Here is a 27,442-nt window from a genome sequence, read left to right on the forward strand (position 1 = left end):
CTGTACACGAGCCGTAAGGAAGGAGGCAGAGGACTAGTGAGTGTGAGAGCCACTGTCCAGGATGAAACATCCAAGATCCATAAATACATCAAGGACAAAGCCTCAACAGACGATGTGCTCAGCGAATGTCTCAGGCAATGGGGAACAGAAGACAAGGTGCTGGAAGTACCATCATGGGAGGACAAGCCCCTACATGGGATGTACCACCGACAAATAACTGAAGTGGCTGATGTCAGGAAAACCTACCAATGGCTGGAGAAAGCTGGACTCAAGGACAGCACAGAGGCTCTCATCCTGGCCGCCCAGGAACAGGCCCTAAACACCAGAGCAATAGAGGCTCAGATCTACCACACCAGACAAGACCCAAGGTGTAGGTTGTGCAAGGAGGCCCCTGAGACAGTCCAGCACATAATAGCAGGGTGCAAGATGCTGGCAGGGAAAGCGTACATGGAACGACATAACCAAGTGGCGGGCATAGTGTACAGGAACATCTGTGCAGAATATGGACTGGAAGCCCCAAGATCAAAGTGGGGAACACCCCCAAAAGTGGTGGAGAATGACCGAGCTAAGATCCTGTGGGACTTCCAGATCCAGACAGACAAGATGGTAATGGCGAACCAACCGGACATTGTGGTGGTGGATAAAGAACAGAGGAAAGCCGTTGTGGTGGATATAGCAATACCAAGTGATTACAACATCAGGAAAAAGGAACATGAGAAATTGGAGAAATACCAGGGCATAAGGGAGGAACTGGAAAAGACCTGGAAGGTGAAGACCACAGTGGTGCCTGTAGTCATCGGGGCCCTCGGGCAGTCACCCCCAAACTGGAGCAGTGGCTCAAACAGATCCCAGGAACAACATCAGACATCTCAGTCCAGAAATGTGCAGTTCTAGGCACAGCCAAGATACTGCGCAGAACCCTCAAGCTCCCAGGCCTCTGGTAGAGGACCCGAGCTCAGAGGATGAAACAGACCACCCGCGGAGGGTGAGAAGGGAATTTTTTTTTTTTTTATATATATATATATATATATATATATTCATTGTTCTGCTTTCCACTCTGCTCATCTCATCCCTTGGGTGTCATCTGACTTTGAGGTGTTACCAGGTGCTTTTTGTCTATGGATTTTTAATTAAAGTATTTTCATTTTTATCTCTCTATAATTAGTTTTAGAATCTATGTGTTTACTGCTAATGTCATGCAATAATTTAAAGAAAAACAGTTGCATCTGTCCACTTGACATTTTGTGGCTCTACAGCATGAAAAAAAATCTACATTGTTTTATCTCCTGCAGCCAATTAATATCATTAGGAAAGAAATTGACATTTTACCTTGTTGCTCTTGTGAAACCTGACATGATTTTAGCTTTGTTTGGAGATAACTTTATATTTTTTTTGCTGCATGATCCACATGTAGATTAAGATTGTTATGTACACAGCAAAACCGATTATCAGTTAATATATGGTGTTGAAGCAGTTTCTGTTGTGAGCGGAGGAGGGCACTCTCACATCACAAAATCGGAAATCAGTATTTGTAGGTTTTCTGTTTCAGTTGAAACAAAATGCATTTGACACAAATGCACTCACACTGCTGCTGCAGCCACACCAAATGGATGTAGCCAAACACACCAGCCTCACACAGGTGAGAGTCCATAAGTGCTTTAAAGAGAAACCAGCACATTATGTGTTCTCGTATGAGCATTAATGTTCTATTAGTCGTGTCTGTAAGTGTGCAGATGAACAAACAAGAATATCCACAAACCCTGCAGCAGAAGGCAGCTACAGCTGAAGTGACCTTGATAAAAACCTGCATATCAACTCCTGTGTTAATTTTGCCCATGTATCTGTGCTTTCCTACATTCTCAGAGGATATATTTTGCAGTGATGAGTTTATACCCACAATTAAAATAAGGTGTATTAATATACAGTAAATTTGTCTAAACAATAATAAACTGCATGACTAAGAGGTTTCTTTAAGCATACAGTGATCTAGTTTATTGTTTGATGGTGGTTTAATCTTATTTTTTTTGTAGTAAATTGAACCAGCAGAAAATGCAAGAAACAGGATAAAAAGGCAATAAAAGCTTTCAGAAGTTTAAGTATATTACAAAATATTGAAATTGTTATTTTGGGAGTAACTTTGAAATGTCAATAAGCTTTCACCCGTTATATTTTACTAGCTACCAGTTTGTGTTTATCTAACTTTAAGAGAATAGGACAAACAACAAAACAAGTAAAGATCTAAAAGATTAAAATAGAAAAGATGAAACCAAGTAATTCTTTATTGGACCATACATTCAAATCACTGAAGCCTGTTATTCCAGTCACTTCCACCTGATACATACAGCACCTCTCCACTAGTTCCGTTGGCCCCGGTGAGCCTGCTGCTGGGGAGATGTTTTAACTACGCTCATGGACAAAATTGCTGGTAGCCTTCTGTTAATGACCGAAAAGCCCACAGAGGCAAAAATACCTTATGAAAAAATTTTGAAACCAAACCCAAAATATATTCCAAAACATTTAGCTGGATAGAGAGAAAATTAAACCCAAACCAACTTAATGTTTTTCAGAAAAACTGTTTAGTTTTGAAATATTTGGTCTAAAATCATGTGCTGCCCTCTTTAGATTGAAGGGTGGCCACTGCAGTTGAAATTTGCTATTGATTACAACACTACAGCTTGGTTCATGTCTACATCTCAGCCCTGATTTTACATCTCTATGTATATACAAGTCAAATGAAGAAGTAAAATTGTTATGATTTGCGGTGGTTGAGTGGTGAGGGAAGACGCAGGCAGACCCCAGGATGATGATGATGACCATGATGAAATGAATAATCCACAGGCAGCACAACAGGCAGCAAGACGTTACATGACGAGGATCCGACGACAGACAAAGACAACAGGTGAGACTAAACGCACTGGGAGGGTAATCAAAGAAACAGACACAGCTGGGAACCATCAGGATGGCACAGAGACTCAGGGGAACACAGGACATAGAAAAACACAGATTACTGCAAAAATTATTTCACTCAGACACCAGAACTATGGCCAGTCATTTATAGCCAACGTTTTTCCGGCTTTGCACATGAGTGTTTTATCTGCAGTGTGGACATGGAGTGGAATGGGCGTCCCGTGTGCTCTGACTGCAGGCCGGGTTTGCTGCAACACAAGACTTGTTGCTCAGTCAATCACTGCAGAGCAACTGATGCTTTCACATGCTGATGCCAAAGTCTCCAGAACCAGAAAATATTTGCAAGATTTGTCATTAGTTGCTGTTCTGAAAGGTCATTAAGTATATAATGATAAAGTCACTAAACTGGCAACTACTCTGGCTTCTGCTTGAGAACCGGAACACCCGTCCACTATAACCTTTCATATTATTGGTACAGCATGTAAACCCCTGAAAAGATGTCATACCAAAAATCCTCATTAACTTCATTTTTTAAAAGCTGTTGTTCTACAACAACAAAATAATTGCACTCTAACCTTGCTTTAGTCTGTCAATAGTTTATTGCCAATTGTTTGTATTGACAGAAAATAGCATCAACGATTAGAGCTCAACAGTAGTTGCAGAAACTTTTTTTATATTTGGAAACTATATCTGATCCAATTCAGAAGGTGAAGGTTATATTTTGTCTCCATAAATCAATTAATATTTGGTCAATCATCACACATCACAAACTCACATTTTATCACGAAGCAGACAAGACTTGCAATTGTTTCATCAGTAATTGGAGCTTTTGCAGCTCATTGGCTAAAGAGAAATAATCAGATAACTTTCTGTCTTTGAGGAAAAAAACCTTACACATATCCTTCCTTCGTATTTGATTTTTGTCTATAATTTTCTAGTGAGTTGCAATTTCAGAAAAATGCTTAATGATTGGGACAAAGCATAACATGCAGTGGGTGTGATCTGTGATCCACAGGCTGACGCTTTTCCTCCAACATGATCCCACTTTCTGAAATGGCTGCCGTCCTGACAGCTGTTGTAACTTACCATTCTAAAGTTTCAAAATGATTTTCTACAACATACAACTACAATAGATTTAGTGTATTCAGTAGAAACACACTTCAGGCCCTATAATGAGCCAAAGTAATGGGAATAGCCTTGTAGAAAGACAGGGGCAGTAAAAACCAAACAACACATTATGTCAGAAAGAAGTGAGCATGTCCAAAAAGTCAGCGTGTAACTATGTAATCATGTTTCATGTTGTTTTATGTCATCAGCCAGGATGTTTGTGGGTGTTTCTAACTGTTGAAAATGAAATAATTGTGCTGAGAATGCTTCCTGTATGAAGGAAGCTCTGTGTAATTTAAAATATAGAAGGTCCAGATGTTTTTGCTTAATGTGGCATACAGGATGAGATCCACAAGATACTATATGAAACTGAACTCTACTCACAAATGATAGTTATTTAATATTAAAAAGCACTGCTCTGAAAAAATAAAAGCTTCATAAAGAAATCACATAAGAAGTCATCATTTATTCTGCTGCTGTATGAAACAGGCCTGCACCCGTCCCACCGCACTGACCATGACTGGGTTTGTAATGTGATTTGTGGTTGTAATGTGACAAAATATGAAAAAGTTCAAGGGATACAGTGTGACATAGTTTTGCAAGTCACTGTATGATGTCACCAAGCAGGAACAGTTATAGACAGACTTGGAGGCATATTGACAGGTCTTCAAATACTTTTAGCCAAAAGTCATGGACACCTGGACAGTCCCAGGAAGCATTTAGATAATTGAGTTCAACATTTAAGCATCATGTGACTTTCAGGAACTGGTAATTGTTCTAACAACAAACTATGTAAATATGCTTCCATTCTATGAATTGCATTAGACTCCATCTACAGGTGAATGGCCTGTTAAGACTGGATTATTTTTAATCATCTGATGGAAGAAAAAAAAATATCAGTTTCTTGTAGTTTTGTAGGATGAAACTGAGGCTGAGTTATAGGACGTCTGTGGTCTTCAAACACAATGTTACCTTCAACAGGTTGAGCTGCTATGCAATATGTGTAAGGTTTATGACTTTGTGTAATATTCATGTGATACTTTGTAAAAAAAAAAAACACACAAAAAAAAACAAGAATTGATACAATAAAATTCTGCCGGTATTTTACCGTAAATTAGAGACATTTTTGTCCCTTGCAGCGTTGACCTTCAGCCTTCTCTCAGCTCCCCTGACTTTCTGTTCTGCCTACAGTCATGCTAACTCACCCACTCCCACTGTTTTCTCCAGTTAGAGGCTGTTCCTTTAACTATCTTATTGATTTTTGTCAGTTCAAAACTTATTACTGTGACTTCTAGTAAATCAACAGGACTTGCTGTGGTGGAGGAAGTTACAGAGCGGTGCTCAGATTTGCTCTAATTTATCCAAGAACCTGGAGATCCAGTTATGGATGTGGTGGAGCAGTTTCTGTAGTCCTCATGTTCATTCATCAAATAAAATACGTCTTAGTCAGTAGTTCTGCTGTACTGGTCATTTCTGTGATTACTAATCCACAAATATTAACTCTGGTTGAGAACTCTGGTTGTCATTTGCTGAATATGTCTTCTTTGTCTTGTTTCGACTTTCAATGAAGGTCAAGAGGTCGTTTTCCTTTTTAAAATCACTACCTGCATTTTCCTGGTATCTTCAAAGTACTTCAATATGGTTTGCTTATTCACACTCAAATGAAACTCCCTCACACAGTTTACTGCTCTACTGCTCATCCTCCATGACTCATCGTGAACATCCTGTTTTAGCAAGCGGCTCCACAAATAAGGACATTGACTACAATAAATATTTTCAGCCTACATGAAGCCTCAGGGGGCTAAACAGTCATAGTGAATCACTGCAACCAAGTTAAATAAGGAGGAAGGGGATGGAACTGAGCCTGACCTTTTTGATACATTGAAATACACTTTGGGTGTATTTTGAGAACGGAGTATTGCTGCATATCCTCTCCCAGAATTTGGTTCATTTCTCGCTGGTCTATTTGTCAGTCATGTTTTACTCCTACAGCCTGTGATGTGAAGTGTAATTAGGCCCTATTTTGGGATGGATCTTGATGGGGAAAAAAGAGCATTCTGTAAAGTCATACCTTACATGATATTGCAGGAAAGCTATTGACAATAGCTTGTTGACAGACAGCAAACCAGGCCATTAGAAGTTGTAGATAAAGCATCTCTTAATGGCTCAGGGTGTTTGACAAAAGTATGAATAGGTTAATATTACTCAGACATCACACTGTTGTGCCTGATACATGAGTCTAATTTCTCTCTCGGGGTTTTGCTCACATCACTTCTGTTAACTCTCACTGCAGACTACTTTTACGTCTGACATAATGAGATTCATTTGTCAGAATAAAAGTAGTTTTAAAAACAGTAACCTGGGTTGAACTTTCTGGTACAGTACTTGACTAGTTCAAGTCTTACTCACACAATGGAAACTTCTTTGAGCCAACATGTAAGCTTTCATGCAGGGTACAATTTTTAATAATATTCTGATGTATTAAATATGAGTGACTTATTGTTTGTGGGGTTGCAAAAATTGAGTTTTATACAAAGGCATTTTTCTTTCTTTTTTCCCCCTGTATAATAAGAATAAAAATACCAGCCAGGTGAAACTTTGGGTGATGGTTTAACAAATCCTGAGCAACGGCATCACAGCTGGTGGAGAGCAGGATGTGATCTCTGGAACTGAATGTTTTCTATTTAATTTGTCAGATTTCTTTCAGGTAGGTGCATTACTGATGTATGAGCTGCATAGCTGGCAGAACTGACAAAAACATAACACAAGGTATTGCTTGAACGCATTGACATTGTAATATTATTTTATCAATAGTGTGTTGCATACAAAACAGGAACTGTTTGTATGCAACTCAGTTGCATACACAGTTGCATACAAACAGTTGCAACTGTATGTATGCAACAGTTGCAACTGTTGCATACAAACAGTAATAAGGATCTTATTACTGCGAGTAATAAGGTCCTTATTACTCACAATAAGGACCTTGAAACATGCAACATACGTAGAACCTGACGTGGTTCATACATGAAACTTTAGAACTAGATCAGGACTGGTGTTAGATTCTGCCTGGTCCCGTAATATAAATGATAACTGATAATATATCAAGAACAATCACTGTTTAATATATAAGCAGGTATAAGATGTAAAATTGGATCAAAACAAACACTTTGAAACAGCAGGTACTAAGGCCACTTGGAGAAAGGACAGTAGTCAGAAAAAGACAAGCTACATGAGTCAAATGTGTCTTCCAGCACTCTAACTTTTTTTTTTACCGTCTTCACTAGGATGACAATATAACAACATTTGTAAGACGGTGTTGATCTGATGCTGGAGCTCTGTCTCATTTGTCTGAAACTGGCCAAATTCTGTTTTAATATTATTGTCATTCATTTTACCCTGATATGATGAATGTATCATAAATAAGTACATCCCTTTTCACATCCAACTCCTCACAAATTAAAACCTAACAGGAACTTTGACTCTGAACCGAGTCAAACAGCAATTTGAAGGTCTATTCTAGTTACAGCAAATACATTCAAACCAGAGTCACTCGCAAATTAGCCATCATAGATATAGACACACACATGCACCAGATTCTAAAACACAGTCATAGTTCTTGATTACAAAGGGAAGTAAATAGAGGCAAGGCTGAAGTGTAGGAGGGCTGATTGAAGTGTGTATTAGTGTACATACGCGTGTGTGTCTCCTAGCAACCAGCACCTCTCCGTCTCTGTCTGAGCAGCTGAGCAGGCAGATGTAACAGGTGCTCCGTAGAACATGAGGCGGGAGTGAAAAGATGAGTTTAGAGGACCAGCCAGAAGCTCATGTCAAGCATTACTTCTCTGTGTGTGTTCACCTCGAAATGGGATGTGGGTCAAAAAGTATGAGTTACTGTAAAGAACTTTATACAAGAATTTTAAAAAGCTAAAGCTCAACAGTATGAGAGAGTGTGCACCTGTTAGTCTGTTAGGAACTGATGATGATGAGCAGTGGCTAGACGGGGTTAGCATATGGTTGGAGATCATCATGTATGATCTAGTAAAATAACTACAACTGAACAACGACCACCTCCTTGTTTACTTCAGACTGTGTAAAGAGCAACGTGACAGGCTTTTGGCCTGATGCACAGAGCTGCTGTGGGGGATTTCATCTGACCAGAAGAGCCAAGGTACCACGACTACAAACTGCTCCAAATGTGCAAGTGCCCCAAACACCTCAAAGTTAACTTGGTACCTGTAATTATCTGTCTAGCAGATAATTACAGGTTGCCCTGAAAATACCAGTCACCATGGTGACACATGGTGGTGGGAGCATCATGGTTTGGGAATGCTTCTCTGTTAAAGAGATGGAAAAGATGGTTAGTTTATGATAAGTGGCTTGAAGTGAATCCAGGGCAGTCCTGGTTAAGGAAAAAAAACAAAAAACTATAAGATGTGTTCCAAAATACAAGCTGGCCACACCTTTTAGATTTCATATCATGAAAGCTGTTTAAAACTACATGTCCACTTGTCACTTCTACTTTGTGTTGGTTAATTACACACAATTCTAATGAAAATGTTTAAAGGTTTGTGGTACGTTACAAACTTTTAAAAATGGAAGAAAATATCATTCAGTCATATATGACTGTCTAACTTTCTGAGATGACTGGCAAGACATATTGCACTTATTGCACAATATTCAAATTTTTTCAGGTGGACGTTATCAATACACATAAAAACTTTATAAATAATTTTATAATTCTCTTACCTACTTGGAATTATTACACATTGCCAGCCAATCTAGCTCCTGCTCTTACCTGCTCACTTCCAGTAATAGAGCTGCATTTGAGGCGATACAAGATAACTGCAACAGAGGACACACTGACTGACTCCAATACAACAAAACATTTCACTAAAACCTTAGTGCATAAAGTATTGTTTAAAATTTAAACATTTAAAAGACACTATAAAATAGTTAAGGAAGAACTAAGTGCTTCCTAACAGCAAAATGTCACCATGTAACATGATCAGTTTAAAGTATTTAATCAATACTAAGGAACAAAGGTGTGTTTTTTTTCATTTAGAAAAGTGCAAATTCTGCACAATATGGTAATGTGGCAAACAGCCAGTAAAACTGGGAAGACTGGGAGACAGTTATAGAAATAGAAATTACTTTATTGTCCCAATTCCAGTGCAAGAGCAGCAAAGTCACAGGCTGCTGCAACTTTGCTGCAGCTGCAAGGTCTGCTGGTGCAGATATGTAAAATATGTAAAAACGTTTTTACATATTTTATGATAGAAATATAAAATATGTAAAAACGGATATAAAATAAAATGAAATATACTGTGTAGTAATTGCTAAACGTTGTAAAAAAATAGAGTGCCATTATAAAAATAAAAACATGGACACAGAACTATGAAGTCATCTGCATACATCAGGTGACTGATTATGTCGTCACATTTGACATTTCATACGTTAAAAAGAAAATGGGCCGATATATTTCCCTGGCCTGACTCCAATCCCAACATTAAATGCATCAGACGTAGCATTACCAGATTTCACATGCATTTACTGATGCCATTAGCAATAAACAAGGATTCTGATTAGATACTTGGGAACTGCTTGTAGAAAAGCTTTGATGATTCACACAATCAAAAGCTTTAGAGCAGTGATCCTCAAATCCAAGCAGCTTTTAGATGTCTCTGATTCAACACACCTGAGTGAAATAATCAGGTCATTAGTGGGACTCTGGAGAACTTGACCGCACTGATGAGATACTTCAACCATTTGAATGAGATGTGTTGAACCATCAATAAAATACATACATATTACACACACCCAAGATCTCCTTTAATGCAAAAAATTCACATCTTGCACATCTTTAGGTTTGTGTTAAAACCAAATAATGTTTAGGATTAGAAGTAAACTGGTTGTCAAAGGTGAGAACAAACTCCAACCAATTTAATAAAACCCTTTCTAGAACCTTCCACAGAATACTTGCTTATATATATATATATATATATATATATATATATATATATATATATATATATATATATATATATATATATGAGTAGCTACCATGAGCTTATTTTATTTATTTATTTAGTCTCCAAAGTTTCCATATTGCTATAACTTTATAACTTTAGCTGCTTGTTTGCTCTGGTTCTTGGTTTTCGAGATTTTCTAATTCCAGTAAATGGAACTTCAAATTTCTAAGCCAAAACAATAGTACTTAAAAATGAATATCTCAGTCCATATCAGCACAGGAGGTTTCCTTTCCTCCTCTTCATCTCCCTCCTCCTCCTCCTCGTCTCCATCCAGTATTGACGTCTCTGACTCTGTCACCCGCCTCACCGGTTTCCAGGCAGCTCTCTGGTCCAGTCATGTAGTCACTACTCCTTCTCCGTTCACATCCGTTCTCTGTGTCCTCGTGTTGTCTCTGTGCGTTTTTAGCCTGGGCTGCTTAGAGATTTCCTGTAGTTGATGAATTGGTGTTTTGTCTGAAACTCTTTTTGCGCTTTTCTGACGCTTCGGGGTGTTCCGTGCGTCAGAGCATCCCGCGATTTTCCACGCTTTAAATCTCCTCTCTGGTTGCTCCCTTGGCTCCTTCCTCTCTTTCTTCCTGTTGAGCACCGGGCGATTATCTGTCACCGCCGTGACTTCTAATTGTTTCTTGGCAAAGTTGGGAACCACAGAGGAGAAGGCTTCAATGAGTGCTCCTCCGTTGATCCGGGCGCCCAGCCCGCTGCCGTTTTTGGGAGGGACGAGCAGCCCCAACACCGAGGGAGGAGGTGGGGAAGGGGGAGGCGGTGTGATCTCCTTCCAGATCCAGATAGGCATGAGTCGGGAGCCGGTGCTGCTAGACGCCGCGGAGCTCAACCTCAGTCAGGTCCGGGAAGTGGCTTGCTCCATTATCAACCAGAAGGTAACCAGCAGTTTGCCAGACGCTCAGCGGAAGATTTTAATCTGTCACATTGCAAACAAAATGCATAAATGTAACACAAAAACGTTTTTCATAATCCATTTCAATAATAACCACATCGTGATGCACTTTGTAGTTGTTCACTGAGCTTTATCACATGTACTTAAATCTAGTTAGTAGAGGATGATGATAATAATGCGTTTTGTTTATGTTTGTTCAGGACACTTTACAAGTACAACAAAACAAAACGGTAACGAATTAATATAATAATACACTAAAATGAAAACAGATGAAAAGGACATCAAAGGATATCTTAACACTGATATGTTAGATTGAATCATCTCTTTAAAACTTTGCAGTCCTGGAGAAGTGTCCAGAAAACTGTGTCCAGAAAACTGTGTCCAGAAAACTGTCAGCAGACGTGCAGCACTTTGATCTGATACTGACCACAGCACAGCTGGGACATTCTGGAGCACAGTTGGAAACTCAGACACAAATTTACCATAAGAAAACAAAACAGCGAAAAGGTGCATGTTCTGCAGGAAATGCATTGAGATACGCTGGCTGATATAAGGTTCCTACATATCATATTTCCCACTCAAAAAACTGTCACATTCAGTTGTTTGCAGATATTTCCAGGTGTGTAAAACACAGCCATTGTGTGTGTTACTCTTATTAATGTAACACCCTTTGCACAGTTGGTAAGCTATGAGCTGCATATCTGTCAAGCAGCTGACTGACGACTGAACTCAAGCAGATAGCCTGACTAATTAATCAGCTGCTTTCTCCTTGATAAGTACTTAATAAATTACATCTATTTTGGCCTAACCAAACTTAGTCTGGGTTAGAAACATGCCAGCATTTATGGTCATTAAAATGATAATATTTCATACAATTTTCTAAAATGAAAACACATCATTCATTCTTTTTAGTAAAATATCAAGTTCCTTACATAAACCAAAGTTCAAATGCCTGACAGTGAGATGGGGTTAGTGTGATAATTTGCATGTAAGTGACCTGACAAAATACAGACAAGTTTTCTAATAATGTATTCATTTTTTAGGAGAAAATATGTTATCCAAACTGACTTAAAGTAAATTAAACAAAATAAATAAAAAGCCCATAACGAAACAAAAATCAACTGGTTTTTCTCGCCACCATCAATCATCTGTAGAAACTGGCAGTGAGTCATTTATCTCACTTCTTTGCAGTTTATTTTAGCCACATAGGATGCGCTTTGAACATGAACATCATGTTTAATGTATTGCCCCACAATTTCAGTTGGATTTGAGTCCCGACTTTGATTAGGCCACTCTGAAACCTTCACTTTGTTTGTGATGAATAAGAGAAACCATATTACACAAAGTTCACAGCAGATTTTTTTTTTTTTTAAGTATCTGGTTTGCAACCGTCAGCAGATGATGAGCTGGACTTTCACACTGTTGAGCCCTTAGGACACAGTGACCTCATCCTACAAGATGGAAACAAAGTGTCAGAATCACTGGAAGCATGTGGGATAGTTCTTAACCATTGCCATGGATCTTGACTCACGTTTGTCTTCTGATGTGTGGCAATGTTGTGAATCCCATACAGGAGCTGTGAATAAGAAGCACACAGGTGCAAATAGAACAGAAGGTTTTTGTTACGAAGACGGAGGGTTGGTGGTGGTTCTGTGTGACTGAAGGGTGAAACTATTTCATGTTTAACATTTGATTTATCTACTAATCTACGTCTACTTTTGAATCGTAAATGAATCAAGTCATAAAGTGCCTAAAGAATCCCACCTGTATTGCTCACTCTTAATTCATTCTTTAACAAAAGGGTCATTATAATTTTGCATAAGGCCACATTGGTTTGGATACCTGAAATCATCATTTGAAAATTACTTTTTTCATTCACAATGAAGCCCGCCTGTTTGCAGTTCAACTTTTGTGCGCTCATCCATTCACTTATTTTTCTATGGAATGTAACTCAAGAATTATTCTCAGAATATCTACCTATTTACACTTAGTTCATTGGCGAAGAAAAAAAAATCACATTTTCCAAAAATTTTATTTTTAATAACAATTTTGATTAATCGATAAGATGGCCCAGCCACACCGGAGGTCCACTGTACACATCTTATTTTTGTCTTACAAGATGTATGTATTTGAGGACCTGAAATATTTTAACTTAAAAACAGGTCAAATCTGCAAGTGGGCAAATATTGTTTCAGGACACTGTGCATGATTGGTTGTTTCTGAATATTTAGAAGGAGAATGGTTAGTGTTCCAGTGTAGTGATCAGAAGAATGGTTGCTAACATCCTTCTACATAAAATATATATTTTCCTGATAACTGGTCAGGTCCAGCTCTTTCAAAATCCCACATTTCATGATTTGTCATTTTTAGCTGTAACTGAAAACAGAGTGAACTAATACTGAGCTTTAATTGGCATTCATTATTAGGTTATGTTTTGAGCCATCATATTTCAGATTCTAAATAGGGATTGAAACACTAATTTCTGGTCTTTTATACAGCTTTCCAATTATATTATAAGAAAGTACACACTCCAAATGTGTAGAGCTTAATGTTTTTTAATTAGGAGGTGACAGTGGCAGTTAGGACCCTGTCCTGTAACCAGTGAGTTGCCGGTTTGAACCCCAACTCCATCTGTCTCTGTCATTATTTCCAAGACATTTCACCGATCCTGCTTGTATGTCCATGCTTTAAAAATACAGAGGGCTTACTTTGAGCGCTCCTATAGCAGCTGTTGGCCAGTAAACCCAGAGGTCTGGGAGGAATTCAAGCAAGCATTGGTGGCAGAATGTCAGTCTCCTGAAGGAAGTTCTCAAAGCACCTGCACCTTTAGTCCAGACTCAGAATATTTTCATGTGGTGCAAAACTGCTTTTTGCTACTTAAGCTACTTAAATCTGTGATCTTTTGCTTCAGCGAAAATTTGAGTATGTCATAATGAGTTTTGTAGAGGACATATACGACTTTTGTAGAGAACAAGAAGTTTTAAGTTCTTCCACTCCCGCTGGAAGAACCGGGAGACGAGCAGTAATATTTTAGAGTGGAATGACATAAGAGCCAGAGGAGAACAATGCAAACCAGAAGAGGTGGGAGTGATAAAGAGGAAAGGAGGAAAACGATTATAAACGGCCTGAAAGTAATTTAAATAATAAACAGAAACAATAATTTAATAAAATAAAATAAATAAATTGTAAGATCTAAACAGATAAACAACATAGAAATGATCAAAACGTGAACATAAACCCAAAGTTCCAACACCTTTGAGTCTAATAACTATGTGGATGAGTTTGCCAATATGTTTAAAAGGCTCCTCCGTGCCAGACTGCAAGGAATGAGTGACATCTGCTCAGAGACTCTGAAAGCTTTGAAGTTGCTTTCATTAATTTTGTAATAGAAGATTGATCACTATATGTGATTTATTTGATGACTCAAATAAATCAAAATCTTGATGATTTTGATGATTGCATTTGACAAAATGTAATGTAAATTACTGGTTTCATTGATTATTGTATTATGATTTTATCATGTAAAGCACTTTGAACTGCCAGAGACAACACCAGTGGAGTGGCAGACCAGGGTTTTGGTTTCTAGAGGAGTTTGGAGAGTGCCCTTCAACTGACCAGGGTATATACAGCACTTCAGTCTCCAGAAAAAGTCTACTGTGTCAGAATGGAGTCTCCATTCAGTTGTCCAGCTTTGGATTAAGGAACAGAAATGTGGATTTTGTTTTGGTTATAAAACAGAGGATCAGATTGGTTTTTTGAGTTTGTGAGGAAATCAAATGAGTTTGGCTGTCCTGCCATATGAGATTTGTGAACTCAGAGAAGGCACATAACATGTCCCATTTACAATCTGTGGTGGGTATTGCTGGTGAATAATTAGTCACTTGAATTAGTTGGAGCTTCTGCTAACACCATTGAATTCAAGTGAAGTTGAGCTTCTTTCTAGCGTGGATAAGGATTGCCCCTGCTTTCCTTAGTCGGTGATCTCATTTGTGATTTTGTGAAAGGGCAGCAGTCCTGGAAATGAAATTGTTTTGTTTGGGAGCCTCAGAGTTTTTGCAAACAGTTTGTTACTGTTGATGTCTTAGTATCTGGATGAAAAATGGGATTTTCGACACCTATTGACACCTAGTTCTGCCGTGCGCATGGAGATTGAGGGCTTTCGGCAAGAGGTTTTTGTCAGAGTTGAAAATGGTAGAGCACTGCCAAGAATGGTCAAAAACGCCGTGTGTCCATGTTCCCCTATCACCCCTTGTGCCTAGCAGAGGTTTTCGTATTTAAATGAAGTTGCTGAGAGCCATGCAAATGCAAATCAACTGTTGAGCACCGCCTTTTGACTCTCATTCCTGTTGTAGAACCCATTTTACCTTCTGTTCACCTGTTTACTAGACCCAGGACCTGGACAAAACCCCTCAGTGTTATTAATTGAGAAATAATGAGATTTAAGTATTAAACAGGCATTAATGCTGAAAATGTTCTAATGTTACAAAGTCACACAAATGGAACAAATTTAGTGTGACATTCACCATCCAGCACTGAACACACTTAGCTCAACTTAGGGATGTAACCTTAACACTTAAGTGTGCATATCAAAGTACAATTTTCAGGGTAAATCTGATGATATATTGTCAACATTGCATGTTTGTCAAGCTCATCCAAGATTGTGTGATGGAATCAGACCGAAGTGTTTCTGCCAACGTGAAAACACTGATCAGTTGTGTCATCATAACAAAGTTCCAATCATTTGCACATGTAAAATGTTGGTCATTATAGTATCACAGGCAGATGTTCATGGCATACTAAGTTGTTGTTGACTCTTCTGAAATTGTCTCCTAATCTGGACTTTGTGATTAAACATTCTCAGTATTTAATCACAAATACTGGACTACTGGCTCAAAAAACCCTGTAGTCCAACGAACTCCTTCAAATGGGGATGTAAATACATGTTGGTGTTGCAGTGCAATGGACCAAACAGTTTAACACATTTTGAGACGTCTGTAGGCACTGTTCAGTTATAGAAGTATGCCATGAATTAGTATGTTTGGAGAAAGAATATTAAAACAATAATCTATCTTATCCATTAAAATATATATACATGTGTATTAGGAGCACTGAAAAACTTAGTTTTGGTTGAATTGATGATATAAAAGAAGAATAAGCATGATTACATACAATAGACTTTTGTGAAACGTGATCTTACTTTGACATTCCTCCTATCTGAAGATTTATCTTGTGATGGGAGGAATTGCACAACTTAATCAAAAATAATAATAAAAAAACATGTTCCAGAGTGGTTCATTGTACGTAAAGTATTTTTGTGAATAATATTCAAACTAATGTTAATGTTCACTGATTGCTTTAAAGACCCAGAGTCATGCTATATTGGACCCAGAGTCACGCTATATTGGACCCAGAGTCATGCTATATTGGAGTTGTAGTGGTCATTCCACATCACAATACAGGACTTAAGAAACTACAGATTTTTCAGTATTCAGTTGCTTAACTCTCAAGTTTAAATTGAAGAACAAAATGGTTGAAATTATGGGATACCTTCTGATAGAGTATAAACATTTGTATTCTTTTTTTAAAAGTTTTGTTAGTTAAGCACTAAATCTAACTCACGGATGATGAATCATTATATTCTGTATAAACTGAAAAGGAGACAGCTCAAAGTAGAATTTAGTAAATAAACATATACACATTTAAAAACATTTTAGCAATTAATTATAATAAAAATAAAATATACTGTCATGTAACTTTTGAAAAAATAACTTTTAGAATGTATTTTTTTCGGTCAACTTTCATTTAACCCTCCAGTCCAGTTGGTGGCAGTAATGCGCTTTCATAGTCGGTCAAGCAGCCGCCATTAAACTCCAGATTAATGGCGGCTGCCATTAATCTCGCTAACTGCCTACACCCAACATGAACGAAAATACCCTTGTGTTGTGTGAAATAGTGGAAAAAGTCCTATTTCACGGAGTTACCTTTTCAATATCGTTTTGATATTAAGCAATGATCCGGCGGAAAACAACAGATGACACCGCGGCGGTCCAACAAGACCGAACTCACGGTAAGAAAGCTTTTATAAATAGCAAGTGGAGCGAGACGCTTTGTTTGTTTATTACAGAAAGCGGTCTGTCGTTTTCATATGTCAAAACAAGTGTAGGGTGAGATTTCGTATTGTATTTTTTATTACATGTGATGTTCTGAACTCTTAAAAATACTCGCATCTTTTATTTTTTTCAGATCTGAAAAATGGCCAAGCCTTACCAGCCAGACCTCAGACCACGGTGCCGAGGAGCTCCTACGGAGTCCACCAGGACAAAGAGAAATTCAGTAAGTTATGATTTCACATTTAGTGAATAGTGAACACTCGCATATTTGTAAGGAAAACTGCTCTTCCGGTTATTTTATTTATTTTGTTATAACGCAGTACATCAAGGCAGAGTGTGGTAAGCAGTAGAGATCGACAACATGGCGGACGGATACAAGGACGGAGCCATGTAGCCGGTATGTATTATGTACAGTCACTGCGTTGATTCCCGATTGGTTGACAATAATTTTAACTTATTTACTTATGTATTTTTGAGAAAGTGATATATTTGCTGCAATGTTTTTTTAATTTTACATTTATTTCCACAGACTCCACAGAATGAGAGTCACATTTGTGTCAATCAGACACAATCAGATGTAGCTCAAGAAAGAAGCAGGTAAGATCTAGAGATGTCACAATTCCTTGAATGATTAAAATACTGTGATTTATTAAAATCCATCAAAGCAAATTATCTGCCTCAGAGTTTGTTGAATTATGTTTTACTATTTATTACCAACTGCTTTTAATTCTTTTTTTCTTCCAATTGTTTCCAAGTGTTTTCTCTTTTTCATTAAAGTTTTTATTTTCTGCAAGAATGTATTAATATAATGTGTTTTGTTTTTTAGTTTTAATGTCTTATGTGTTCATACTAAGCTGGAAGTTGCCAAACAATTTCACTGTAGTTTCATAATGACTAAAAGATGCCTGTATTTCATAATGATTGTCTGTTCTGTGTTAACAGCTGATGGAGGAAGGCAGAGAGTACTGGCAGCAGAGGAGGTGGCATTCTGGGAGGATGGCAGCTATGAGCTGGTGTCAGGATGGACCCCAAGTTCCTCCAACCAGGAGCTCAGTGACATCAGGACTACAAGACAGGAAGAGACGTCAGGTCCACGCTACAGGAGAGACATTGGGCCTGTCCTGAATGCAACATAATGTTGGATCGTGTTTGGACAAAAAAAACACTGCCAGATGGTCCAGAAATGGACAAGCATTTATGTCTTATTTTGTGTGCAAACAGTAAAAAAAAAAATGAAATAAAGAAAAAAAAAAAAACTTTTATGTTCCTCATATATGAACATGTTGCATATAAGCAATTCAAATGAATATATTTTAATACAGCATTTATTTTTAATATAGATTTTTTAAAATACAGCATTAAACATATTAATGATTGGGGCGGGGTTTATTTATAAAGACATAAGTGCTATCCCATGGTCACCCATCAACCAATCACATGTCTATGATGAACTGTGATGTCATTGTTTTTCATCCAATGACTGAGAATCCACGTGGGTCTGCTGAAGCGTCTTTGGATATGCTAGGCTATTCGTATGCTAAGTAGAGTCGTTAAGACCACCCGCCCGCACCTCCACCCCCACCTACTGGGATTCCGCAATCGACAGATTTCGACTCCCGTGAGTCGTGAGACAGCAAACTGTTGATTGCTGTCGATATCTGTCGCTCACGAGCTGCGTTCGTGTCAGAATACAGGCTCAAAAATCCCACTTTTCGTCCTGTGAACTTGATTTTGTTTGCCTATAAAGTCTGGTTCATTTGAGGCGATATGAATGCACAATCAAACTGATATGGGCCAAAAAAACAAACTCTGGTCTGCCTACAAACCTAGGTCTTGATTCAGTTGAAGTGAACTCTGGTGCGGTTTAAATGCATATGTGAATGCCAAGTGGACCAGAGGACACTTCAAAAGCATGAAGTGGACTCCAGCACAGGGTGTCTGGGGTAAAAACAACCAAAACAAACACATGTCTAGGAATGGCTCATGGTTTTTTGCCGAAGACAAAAGAAAAACCCCAAAACAGTTAAACTCTGGTGCCACTCGATTTTTGTTTCTATTTCGTGTACAAACAAAAATCTCAGTGTCTTCAGATGTTTTCATGTGTGGTTCTTGGTGCAGCGCCCCCTCTGGACTGATAGATGCTGTGCAGTGCCAACTTCACAGAGATACTTGCCCCGATCCATTGATTCTCCATCTACTACATACTACACTTTAAGATCTTGGTTCTCACTTACAGGGCTGGCCAGGCACTGGTGTACATCTCCTCAGTTGTCCCCAGCAGGATCTTAAGGTCATGTGACCAAGACCTGCTGGTTGTGCAGCTGAAAGATCTCCCCCTTAGTTTGAGGGAAAAACTCAGCTTTTTAAAATTGCTTTTAACTAGAAACTGTTTTTAATTGTTTTTTTCTTTCTGTACAGCACTTTGCAATCTATATCTTGAAGGGTGTTACATAAATTAAGTCTTATCTACTTTGACTAAGAGGGTTCAAACATATTGCAGAGTAGCAGCGAGTGACATCTCACTAGCTACTACATCTCACTTTCTAGTGAGAGATGAGCAGAGGAGCTCCATTATCCAGAAGCTCTGCTCCTTTCGATTCATTTGCATGAATGCTATCTGAACTAACAAGGAAGAGTTTTTGGGTCAGATCCAGAAAATACATCATAACTTAACTAACTTTAATTCATGCAGCAGTGAGGTTATAACCTCACATAGGCTATGAACGCACGTATACTAACACCTCTACTCCTCTATAACTGTAAAAATGGAACTGTGTGTACTGTGTATCAGTCCGTTGTGCTTTCCCTTTGTTGCCTGGCAACTGATGATGATTGGGACTGTGAAGTGTCCTTGTGAGGGCCGTTATTAGAGACGCACACATACAGACTCTGGTCTTGCTTTCCAAACAAATTGGAAGATGATGAACAGATGTGTGTCTTTTGTCCGTCTCATAGTCATATCTCTTCCTGCTTGTTTCAAGTCCTCACTTTTATTTATTCATTCCTATTTCTTTTTACCTTTTTTTATCCCCCTCTCAGCTTAAAATGTTATGGGTAATTCTGGTTGTACTTGACTTTTATAAATATGAAAAACGTTCAGTTTAAAATATGATTTAAAGTGTGCTCATTCTAAAGTAATTATTTGATTTTCCAATTGAAATTTTGATTTCAATTTAGATTTAAGGTAGAAATATTCCATCACTTGCAATTTAAAGAGACAGTTTATCCACATTTGTTATGTTGGTGTATAGTTACACACCAAACTTACTACCCAGTCATTCTTTTTTTTAACCTCTTTTGTTCAGAATTGTCAACACTTCTGATAAAACTATTCACAGCTAAAGAACTGTAATGTGTTCTTTCATAACCCAATATGTGTTAAAAACACCCAATGACAGGTTTATTAACATTATGATGCATTGATTTGAATGCATCAAAAATGAATTCTTTCTGGCCCTTCATCACAGTATTTCAAATATAGCTAAACATCAGAAGCTCAGCTCACTCAGACTTGGACTGCTACCTGGTGACTAGGTGCTTCTAACGTGATCCTTGCTATGTGTAGAACATGCATCATAGGCACTTTGGCTACACCAAGCACAGAAACAGTTTAAGGCAGTTTTGCAATGGCAGTCAGACAGTGGTCTCCAACTCCAGTCCTCAGGAGCTACAGTCCTCAAAAGCCACTGGACTAAGAGCTTAAGAATTTATATCGAAACTGAAGGAGCAGAGGCTCAATCTACTGTTCATTTACTGCTAAGACTTACTTCATTCAGTAAGTCTTAAGAAACTAAGTGGTGAATTCTATTCTACTTTGTGTGCATTGTGGTCAGTACATAGAAGAAACACTACAGTTACTCATGTTTCATAGAGTTCTGCTCTTGAATTTTAATCTTTACTTGGTGTCCATGCTCCCAAAAGGTAAAATCATTTGAAAGCAAGGACTGTTTTAGTGTAGTGAAGATTATAGTCAGCTATTTTATTCCCTGAAGCCAGATGAATACCATCATGTACACAAATTACAAGCTTATTTTTAAGATGTAAAACTCTGATGACGTTTAATTTTCTGCTCATAAAGACCTGAAAACAATCTGAACTGGCTTGCTTAAACTCTCAAGTTATTTATAAAGGCCTCATTAAAGATATCCAATTTTACACAACTGTATTGTGTTGTAATTTTTGTCTAATTTTTGTTTAAAAAATAATACATTTCTCTAATAGTAAGCAGTGTGCAATTATCACTTTTTTGTTTTTATTTAGTAAAGCTTGTGAGGATGACTGTAACCAAAATCACCCATTAACTGATGGCTAAGTCTTTGTAACCCTTACAGCTTTCAGCTTTGGGTTGCATTATGAACTAAAATAACTTAAATGGAGCATTTGGGGATCTGCTGGTCTAACTGCTGTGCAGACTAGCCAACACATAAAGTCTTAAAGCTGTATATAATAAAAAGATCGGAAAGATGGAGAGGAATCAGCCTTGTTTTTTGTCTCTATGACAACAAGAGCTGCAATGCTGCTATGGCGACAGCACACATAAAAAACTGTATCTATGAAGTGCATCATTGAGGAGCCGGATAGAGAGGCAGGTGAAGGTCTGAACAATGAGGCTGTTCAACCTCATGTTCTTTCTTTTTGTCATCATTTTCTGCTCACGTCACTCCTTCTCTGCTCCTGCATGTCATATGCTCTTCTCTGTTTATAGTGAGTCATTTTACATATAAATATGATTTTCATATTTTAGCATTTAGGTATATTTTGTATTTTGAAAGTATTTTCGTTGAGTAAATGAAACAAGAACTACCTGTGACAGAATGTGGCATGTTAGGTTATCTAAGAGCAAAACAACTAAATAAAATCCATCCTGTCTTTTTTGCTCAATTTTAACTTTAACATTGATTATTTAATTTAACATTATTTGTAAGTCATTAAAAATTATGCTGTGCCATGATACACCAACTACTTCCTGTCATTTTCTTCTTCGTGGTATCCACCAGTGGCAACATCTGGTGCAAAATGTTTTTTTTTTTGTTTTTTTTTGTAGTTTTACAAAATAAACCATCTCATCCTAGCACCAAAACATTTTAATGAAAAGCAAAAGTCTTTGCAAAATGTATGATTTAAAATTTAGCAAAATTATTGTCGAGATATCATTGTGAAATTATATGGTCAGTGGAAGTGCAGCTGCTGAGATATGCAGTGACTAATTGTTTTTTTGTTTTCCGTTTTCTAAACTCCTGACCATTTCTTTCAAGTGTTAAAGAAATAAAATCTGCTTACATTTGTGTTTTCTGTTGTTTTTGAGTTAGTATCCTGGCATTCAAAGGGCAGCAGCTTCATTAATCAGCCCTCAGAAAGCAGGGCAGCATGCATTCTGCATTCAGAATTCATTCTGTAACTGCAAGAATATAGCAGTTACACCTTTCCCAAAAGCTGACAAACCTTTCTTGACTAAAAACATATGTTGTTCTCTTTGTCAGCTGCCAGAGTGTGGATTCTATGGGATGTATGAAAAGATTCTCTTGTTTCGTCATGACCAGACATCAGACAACATGCTGCAGCTGCTGCGCTCTGCCTCGCAGATCCAGGAGGGTGACCTGGTGGAGGCCATTCTGTCAGGTGAGAAAGGAGGACGAGTGTTAGTGCATCACCAAACAGGCCAGACTTTCTGGATATTGTGGAATACATTTTTGTGAGTTTGCAAAAGTGTATGATAGGTCTTGCATATCTTTTTGTTGAACAAACCAATCCAGGGATCAATGAGAATTGATCAGTTAGGAATTCTGATTCTGAAGATCTACTCTGTGACCAAACAGACCAGATGTCCTGAATAATATTCTGGTAAATGTAAACCCGATCTGATGACTTTCTATAGTTTGTATAATATGTGAAATATTCCAAAAGCAATATGTGATATTACACACACTGATGCCATGCAGATGTAGTTGTCAGTTTCTTAGAGCCTAACTTAGACACTTAGCGTCTAGTGTCTAAGTTAGCCACTTAGAGCCATGTCTTGCTTGTAATATGTTTCTTAATTAAAAGTAACATGTTTACTGGAATCTTTAGGCTGAGATGCTTTTCCTCACATTTTAAAATCACAGGCAGACCTGCAGTAGGGTTGTTTCAGTACCAGCTGACAATGAGAAATGGCACAAAGTGGCTATTAGGCATGTTTGAATCAATTCCAGAAATGTTTGTCTGCACCAGTGAGTGTACTGTTGTGGGCTCACATCCTGAAACTAATGTCAGTTCTTTGAGCGAGGTCCTCATCTGTCCTTCAGACCATCTCTGGGCTCAAGTGCTCAGCTGTTTATACACAGCAGCACTGACAGTCAGACTACTGCTGTTTCCCAATGTCTGTCTGTATACACTACCAGCACATCACAGTTGAGTTTGTGTGGGAGTGTGTTTTAATTTGTCACCTGGCAAGGTGAAAAATATTTTTTTTAAATTGCTTTTTCAACAAATGCTACGTTGTGAGGACCCACACAACGTAGCATTGTGTGGGTCCTTCTAATAGGGCCCAGAGCTCAGGCCCCAGGAGGACAAGCACTGTTTTTGGGATAGGGGCTGTTTTTAGGGGGATGGATGGATGGATGGATGGATGGATGGATGGATGGATGGATGGATGGATGGATGGATGGATGGATGGATGGATGGATGGATGGATGGATCTGATAAAATCAGTTACCTTGAATTATAGCACTATTCGGCACATTTATCAAATAAATACCTAAAACAGTTTGAATTAGCTTTATTTTAAAATAAGGAGATCTTTTAAAAGTAATATTTCTACAAGTAATATTTTTCTACAAGTTCACAGCTGTTATGATCTGATCTTCTGCAGCTTCAGCCACTATGGAGGACTTCCAAATCCGTCCACACAGTCTGTTTGTTCATTCGTACAGAGCTCCAACTTTCTGCGACCACTGCGGTGAGATGCTGTGGGGTCTGGTACGGCAGGGGCTCAAATGTGAAGGTAAGAAATTTAGGCTCAAAAGCAGAACATGATGAAAGAAAGGAAAACCCAGAGTATAATAACTAAAAAAAAAACTTCTTGTTGGACTTTTGTTTTCCAGGATGTGGTCTCAATTATCACAAACGCTGTGCATTTAAAATTCCCAACAACTGCAGTGGGGTGAGAAGGCGTCGCAATTCAACGGTTTCACTAACAGGAGGAATTGTTAATGTGGGTCGCCCCCTCTCTGCTGAGCCATCACCTCCCCACTACACAGATGATGCTTTGCTGGTCAGTTTTATTGTAAAAGATGAAAAAAAAAATGTAATGTTATTTTTAGAGACATAACTGACTGCATTGTCTTATTGTGTATGTTCATTATGGTACAGTCTCCTGTAAGTCCCAATGTTGAGGTAAGTCCTTCCAAGTTCATTCATAGGAATTTCAAAATTAGAGTGTGAATTTGTGTGATAAATATATTCAGCATAAATGTTTTTATTGTACAAATGCAGTAGCAGGATTATACAATCTAGAGTTTTTTTAGTTTTAACTTAAACTTACTATTTGTTTAGAACAAAAGAAAAGAGATTTTAAACTATGAACATATTTTGGGTAATATCAAGATTATAATGTGGACAGACAAATAACAGTTAGATGTTGAAATACTCCTTAAGGCAATTACAATGAAACTGAGTAAAGCCTGAAAGTATAAAATAGACTCCAGTATTGTTTCTATAATAAAGGCTGAATATGTAGCCTTTAACCGCTCTATAACACATCACTTTTGTCATGCTAACCTCCTTTGCTTTAATAATAGAACATATGAATCATTCTGTTTTGTTTCCTTCAGTGTGTCTGAATTATAATAGTTTTAAAAAATGTCACATGTCACCAGCAAGCTTCATGGTTGTTTGTCTTTGCGACAGAAGAACCAGTTAGATTATTACCCTGGCAGGGAGCGCCGAGCTAGCACCCAGTCATACATCGGACGCCCCATTGAGCTGGACAAAATCCTACTGTCAAAGGTCAAGGTTCCCCACACATTCCTAATCCACTCATACACCCGGCCAACTGTGTGCCAACACTGCAAGAAGCTGCTGAAAGGCCTCTTCAGACAGGGTCTCCAGTGCAAAGGTATGTACATTAGCGATCTTTACTTTTAAGTCAGCACTGGTACTTAAATGTTCTAAAGTACCTTATTACGGTGGGGGTTGGTGAAGAATAACTACCTGGTTAAGTAGCTAGCTTACTCACCGGAAAGGTTGACCTTCTCCGTTCTTGTCTTTCTCAGATTGTAAATTTAACTGCCATAAACGATGTGCTCTGAAAGTGCCAAACAACTGCCTTGGAGAAGTTTCCAGAAATGAAGGCCAGTTTCCACACACAAAACCATCAGAGCTCATTTTGTACTTACACATATAGGTGAATGGATTCTCTTCCTAAAACAATCTGTACAACAACCCTGACAGGCCAAGGTATTCAGGTTGGCCAGGTATTTCTGGACCTTCGCTATACAGCCAAGCTTAATGTAACTAATAAAGTAAAAAATATATATATACAAAGATGATTGGATGACAAAATCAAATGTGAAAAACTTATTTTATATGAGCTTGTTTATCTTTAAAATGGAACTATTTTCAAAAGTAAGTATATTTAGTTTTTACACAACATAGCCTCAAATCACATAAATGTGCCTTAACCAGTGACAAATGTTTGTAACATTATTTTCCAATAAAAAAAACTATTGTATAATTAAACATTTTTTCCAGCTAATTTAGGTAATTCACTAACATTAGTTGAGGCATGTCACCGATTTCTCATCATTAAATCTATTTTCCATCTAACTGTTGTCAGAGCATTGCTAGCTCTGACCAATTTAATTTCATAGGTTTCATTCCCAGTTTTTTTTTTTAATTGCATTCTAGTCTGAGTTAAATTCTTTATTGTTTGACTTTAATTGTTGTGTTACAGATCTTCTGAGCCCAGGAGCAGAGTCGGATGCTGTGATGGTGGAGGGTTGCCTTGACGACCCCAGTGGTGACCGACGTGGTAGCCTCCTTGATGACATGGATGAAGCACTAACTTCAGATGGGGGCTTAATGCTGGACACCGGATCTGCTGACCTTAGTGACCTGCGTGACCCTGACCTGGATGACTCCAACCGTGCCATCAGGTAAACACTCCAACAATTCATCCACAGAAGCTGGAACAGAACCAGGCTGAGGCTGTGCTTTGTCTGTCTGCCTGCAGCCCGTCCACCAGTAACAACATCCCACTGATGCGAATTGTTCAGTCTGTCAAACACACCAAGAGGAAGAACAGCAATGTGATGAAGGAAGGCTGGATGGTTCACTACACCAGCAAGGATACTCTTGTAATTGATTGTTTAACACCTATACTTTTCACAAATTGTGGAATATATTACTCGGTTAAATACTTTTTGACCAAAAAGCATATTTTACTTAGTAGCATAATTTGAGTTTGTGGCTGAAACAGTTAATTCAATTAATTGTGATCAGTCAGTTATTGAAATAATCAATGATCATCAACTAATTTTGTAACTGACTGGTCGTTAATTGAAGTATACAGACACAGAAAAGGCGATTTGCTGACATTTAGCTGCAATTAAGGCATAACTTTTCTTAAGATTTTTATATACTGCATTTAAAATAAAATAAAAATGTTGTAGCAGATGATCAGACGTTCGCTTAAGAAATGCTGTTACTACATTTTATCCAATAAAATTATTTTATGTAAAAACTGAATTGAATTATTCATGGACTTTAAGCAGTTTTTAAATGTGTTTCTAATACTAAACAAAATTAACTTAATTGGTTCAATGAAAAATCTGCAGAATGTGCTATTTTTTATCCAGTTAAAAGATTAATCATCTAAACAATCCATAGGATGTTTGATTTCTAACATAATCAATAATTGCAGTCCTATTTAAGTTTCAAATGATGTTTAGATAATTTTTGCTCCTTTTTCCATAGAAAAGGTTTTTAATGGCAATAGAGTAAAATCCAAAATTATTTTTCTACCAAAACAGCCTTTTGATACTGACGTTTCTCAGTTATTGCTGGTTATGTTTGCTTTCCTCTGCTGACGTCTCTTTTTCTCTCTGTTTCAGAGAAAACGCCATTACTGGCGACTGGACAGTAAATGCATCACCTTGTATCAAAATGATACAGGAAGTAAATACTACAGGGTAGGATACACACCACCAACCTTTTTGATTATTGAGGAAGAATCAAATTCTTTGATAGTAAATGTGTTGACTGGGCATTTTGAGCTCTAACAGGACTAATAGACTGAGGAATTTATCTGTCTGTTTGTCTGTCTGTCTGTCTGTCTGTCTGTCTGTCTGTCTGTCTGTCTGTCTGTCTGTCTGTCTGTCTGTCTGTCTGTCTGTCTGTCTGTCATCTTCAGAATT

General features: G+C 37.9%; 1 protein-coding gene and 1 long non-coding RNA gene across 4 annotated transcripts in view; both read left to right on the forward strand.

The window, feature by feature from the left end:
- The first annotated feature begins 10,371 nt into the window (after positions 1–10,371).
- The window catches only part of prkd1 (protein kinase D1), a 37,630-nt gene continuing 20,559 nt past the window's right edge, over positions 10,372–27,442 (forward strand). The window contains exons 1-10 of one of the 2 annotated variants that reach the window (XM_008398674.3): positions 10,372–10,921; positions 22,529–22,667; positions 23,899–24,030; positions 24,131–24,300; positions 24,399–24,422; positions 24,939–25,143; positions 25,301–25,378; positions 25,981–26,182; positions 26,260–26,383; positions 27,140–27,217. In XM_008398674.3, the coding sequence (XP_008396896.1) occupies positions 10,706–10,921; positions 22,529–22,667; positions 23,899–24,030; positions 24,131–24,300; positions 24,399–24,422; positions 24,939–25,143; positions 25,301–25,378; positions 25,981–26,182; positions 26,260–26,383; positions 27,140–27,217 (1,368 nt within the window). In that variant the 5' untranslated portion in view covers positions 10,372–10,705. Of the gene's footprint in view, positions 10,922–22,528; positions 22,668–23,898; positions 24,031–24,130; positions 24,301–24,398; positions 24,423–24,935; positions 25,144–25,300; positions 25,379–25,980; positions 26,183–26,259; positions 26,384–27,139; positions 27,218–27,442 lie in introns of both variants that reach the window. The other variant, XM_008398673.3, reaches the window with a different exon arrangement.
- LOC145549994 (uncharacterized) lies at positions 16,250–18,149 on the forward strand. 2 transcript variants are annotated; one of them, XR_014085808.1, is made up of 5 exons: positions 16,250–17,005; positions 17,182–17,271; positions 17,369–17,445; positions 17,578–17,645; positions 17,991–18,149. It is a non-coding gene; the product is annotated as an uncharacterized LOC145549994 (long non-coding RNA). The 2 variants fall into 2 exon arrangements; XR_014085807.1 differs by having other exon boundaries at positions 16,250–17,271.

The sequence above is a fragment of the Poecilia reticulata genome, chromosome 22 (genome assembly GCF_904066995.2).
Source record: "Poecilia reticulata chromosome 22, P_reticulata-male-v2, whole genome shotgun sequence".
Lineage (NCBI taxonomy): Eukaryota > Metazoa > Chordata > Actinopteri > Cyprinodontiformes > Poeciliidae > Poecilia > Poecilia reticulata.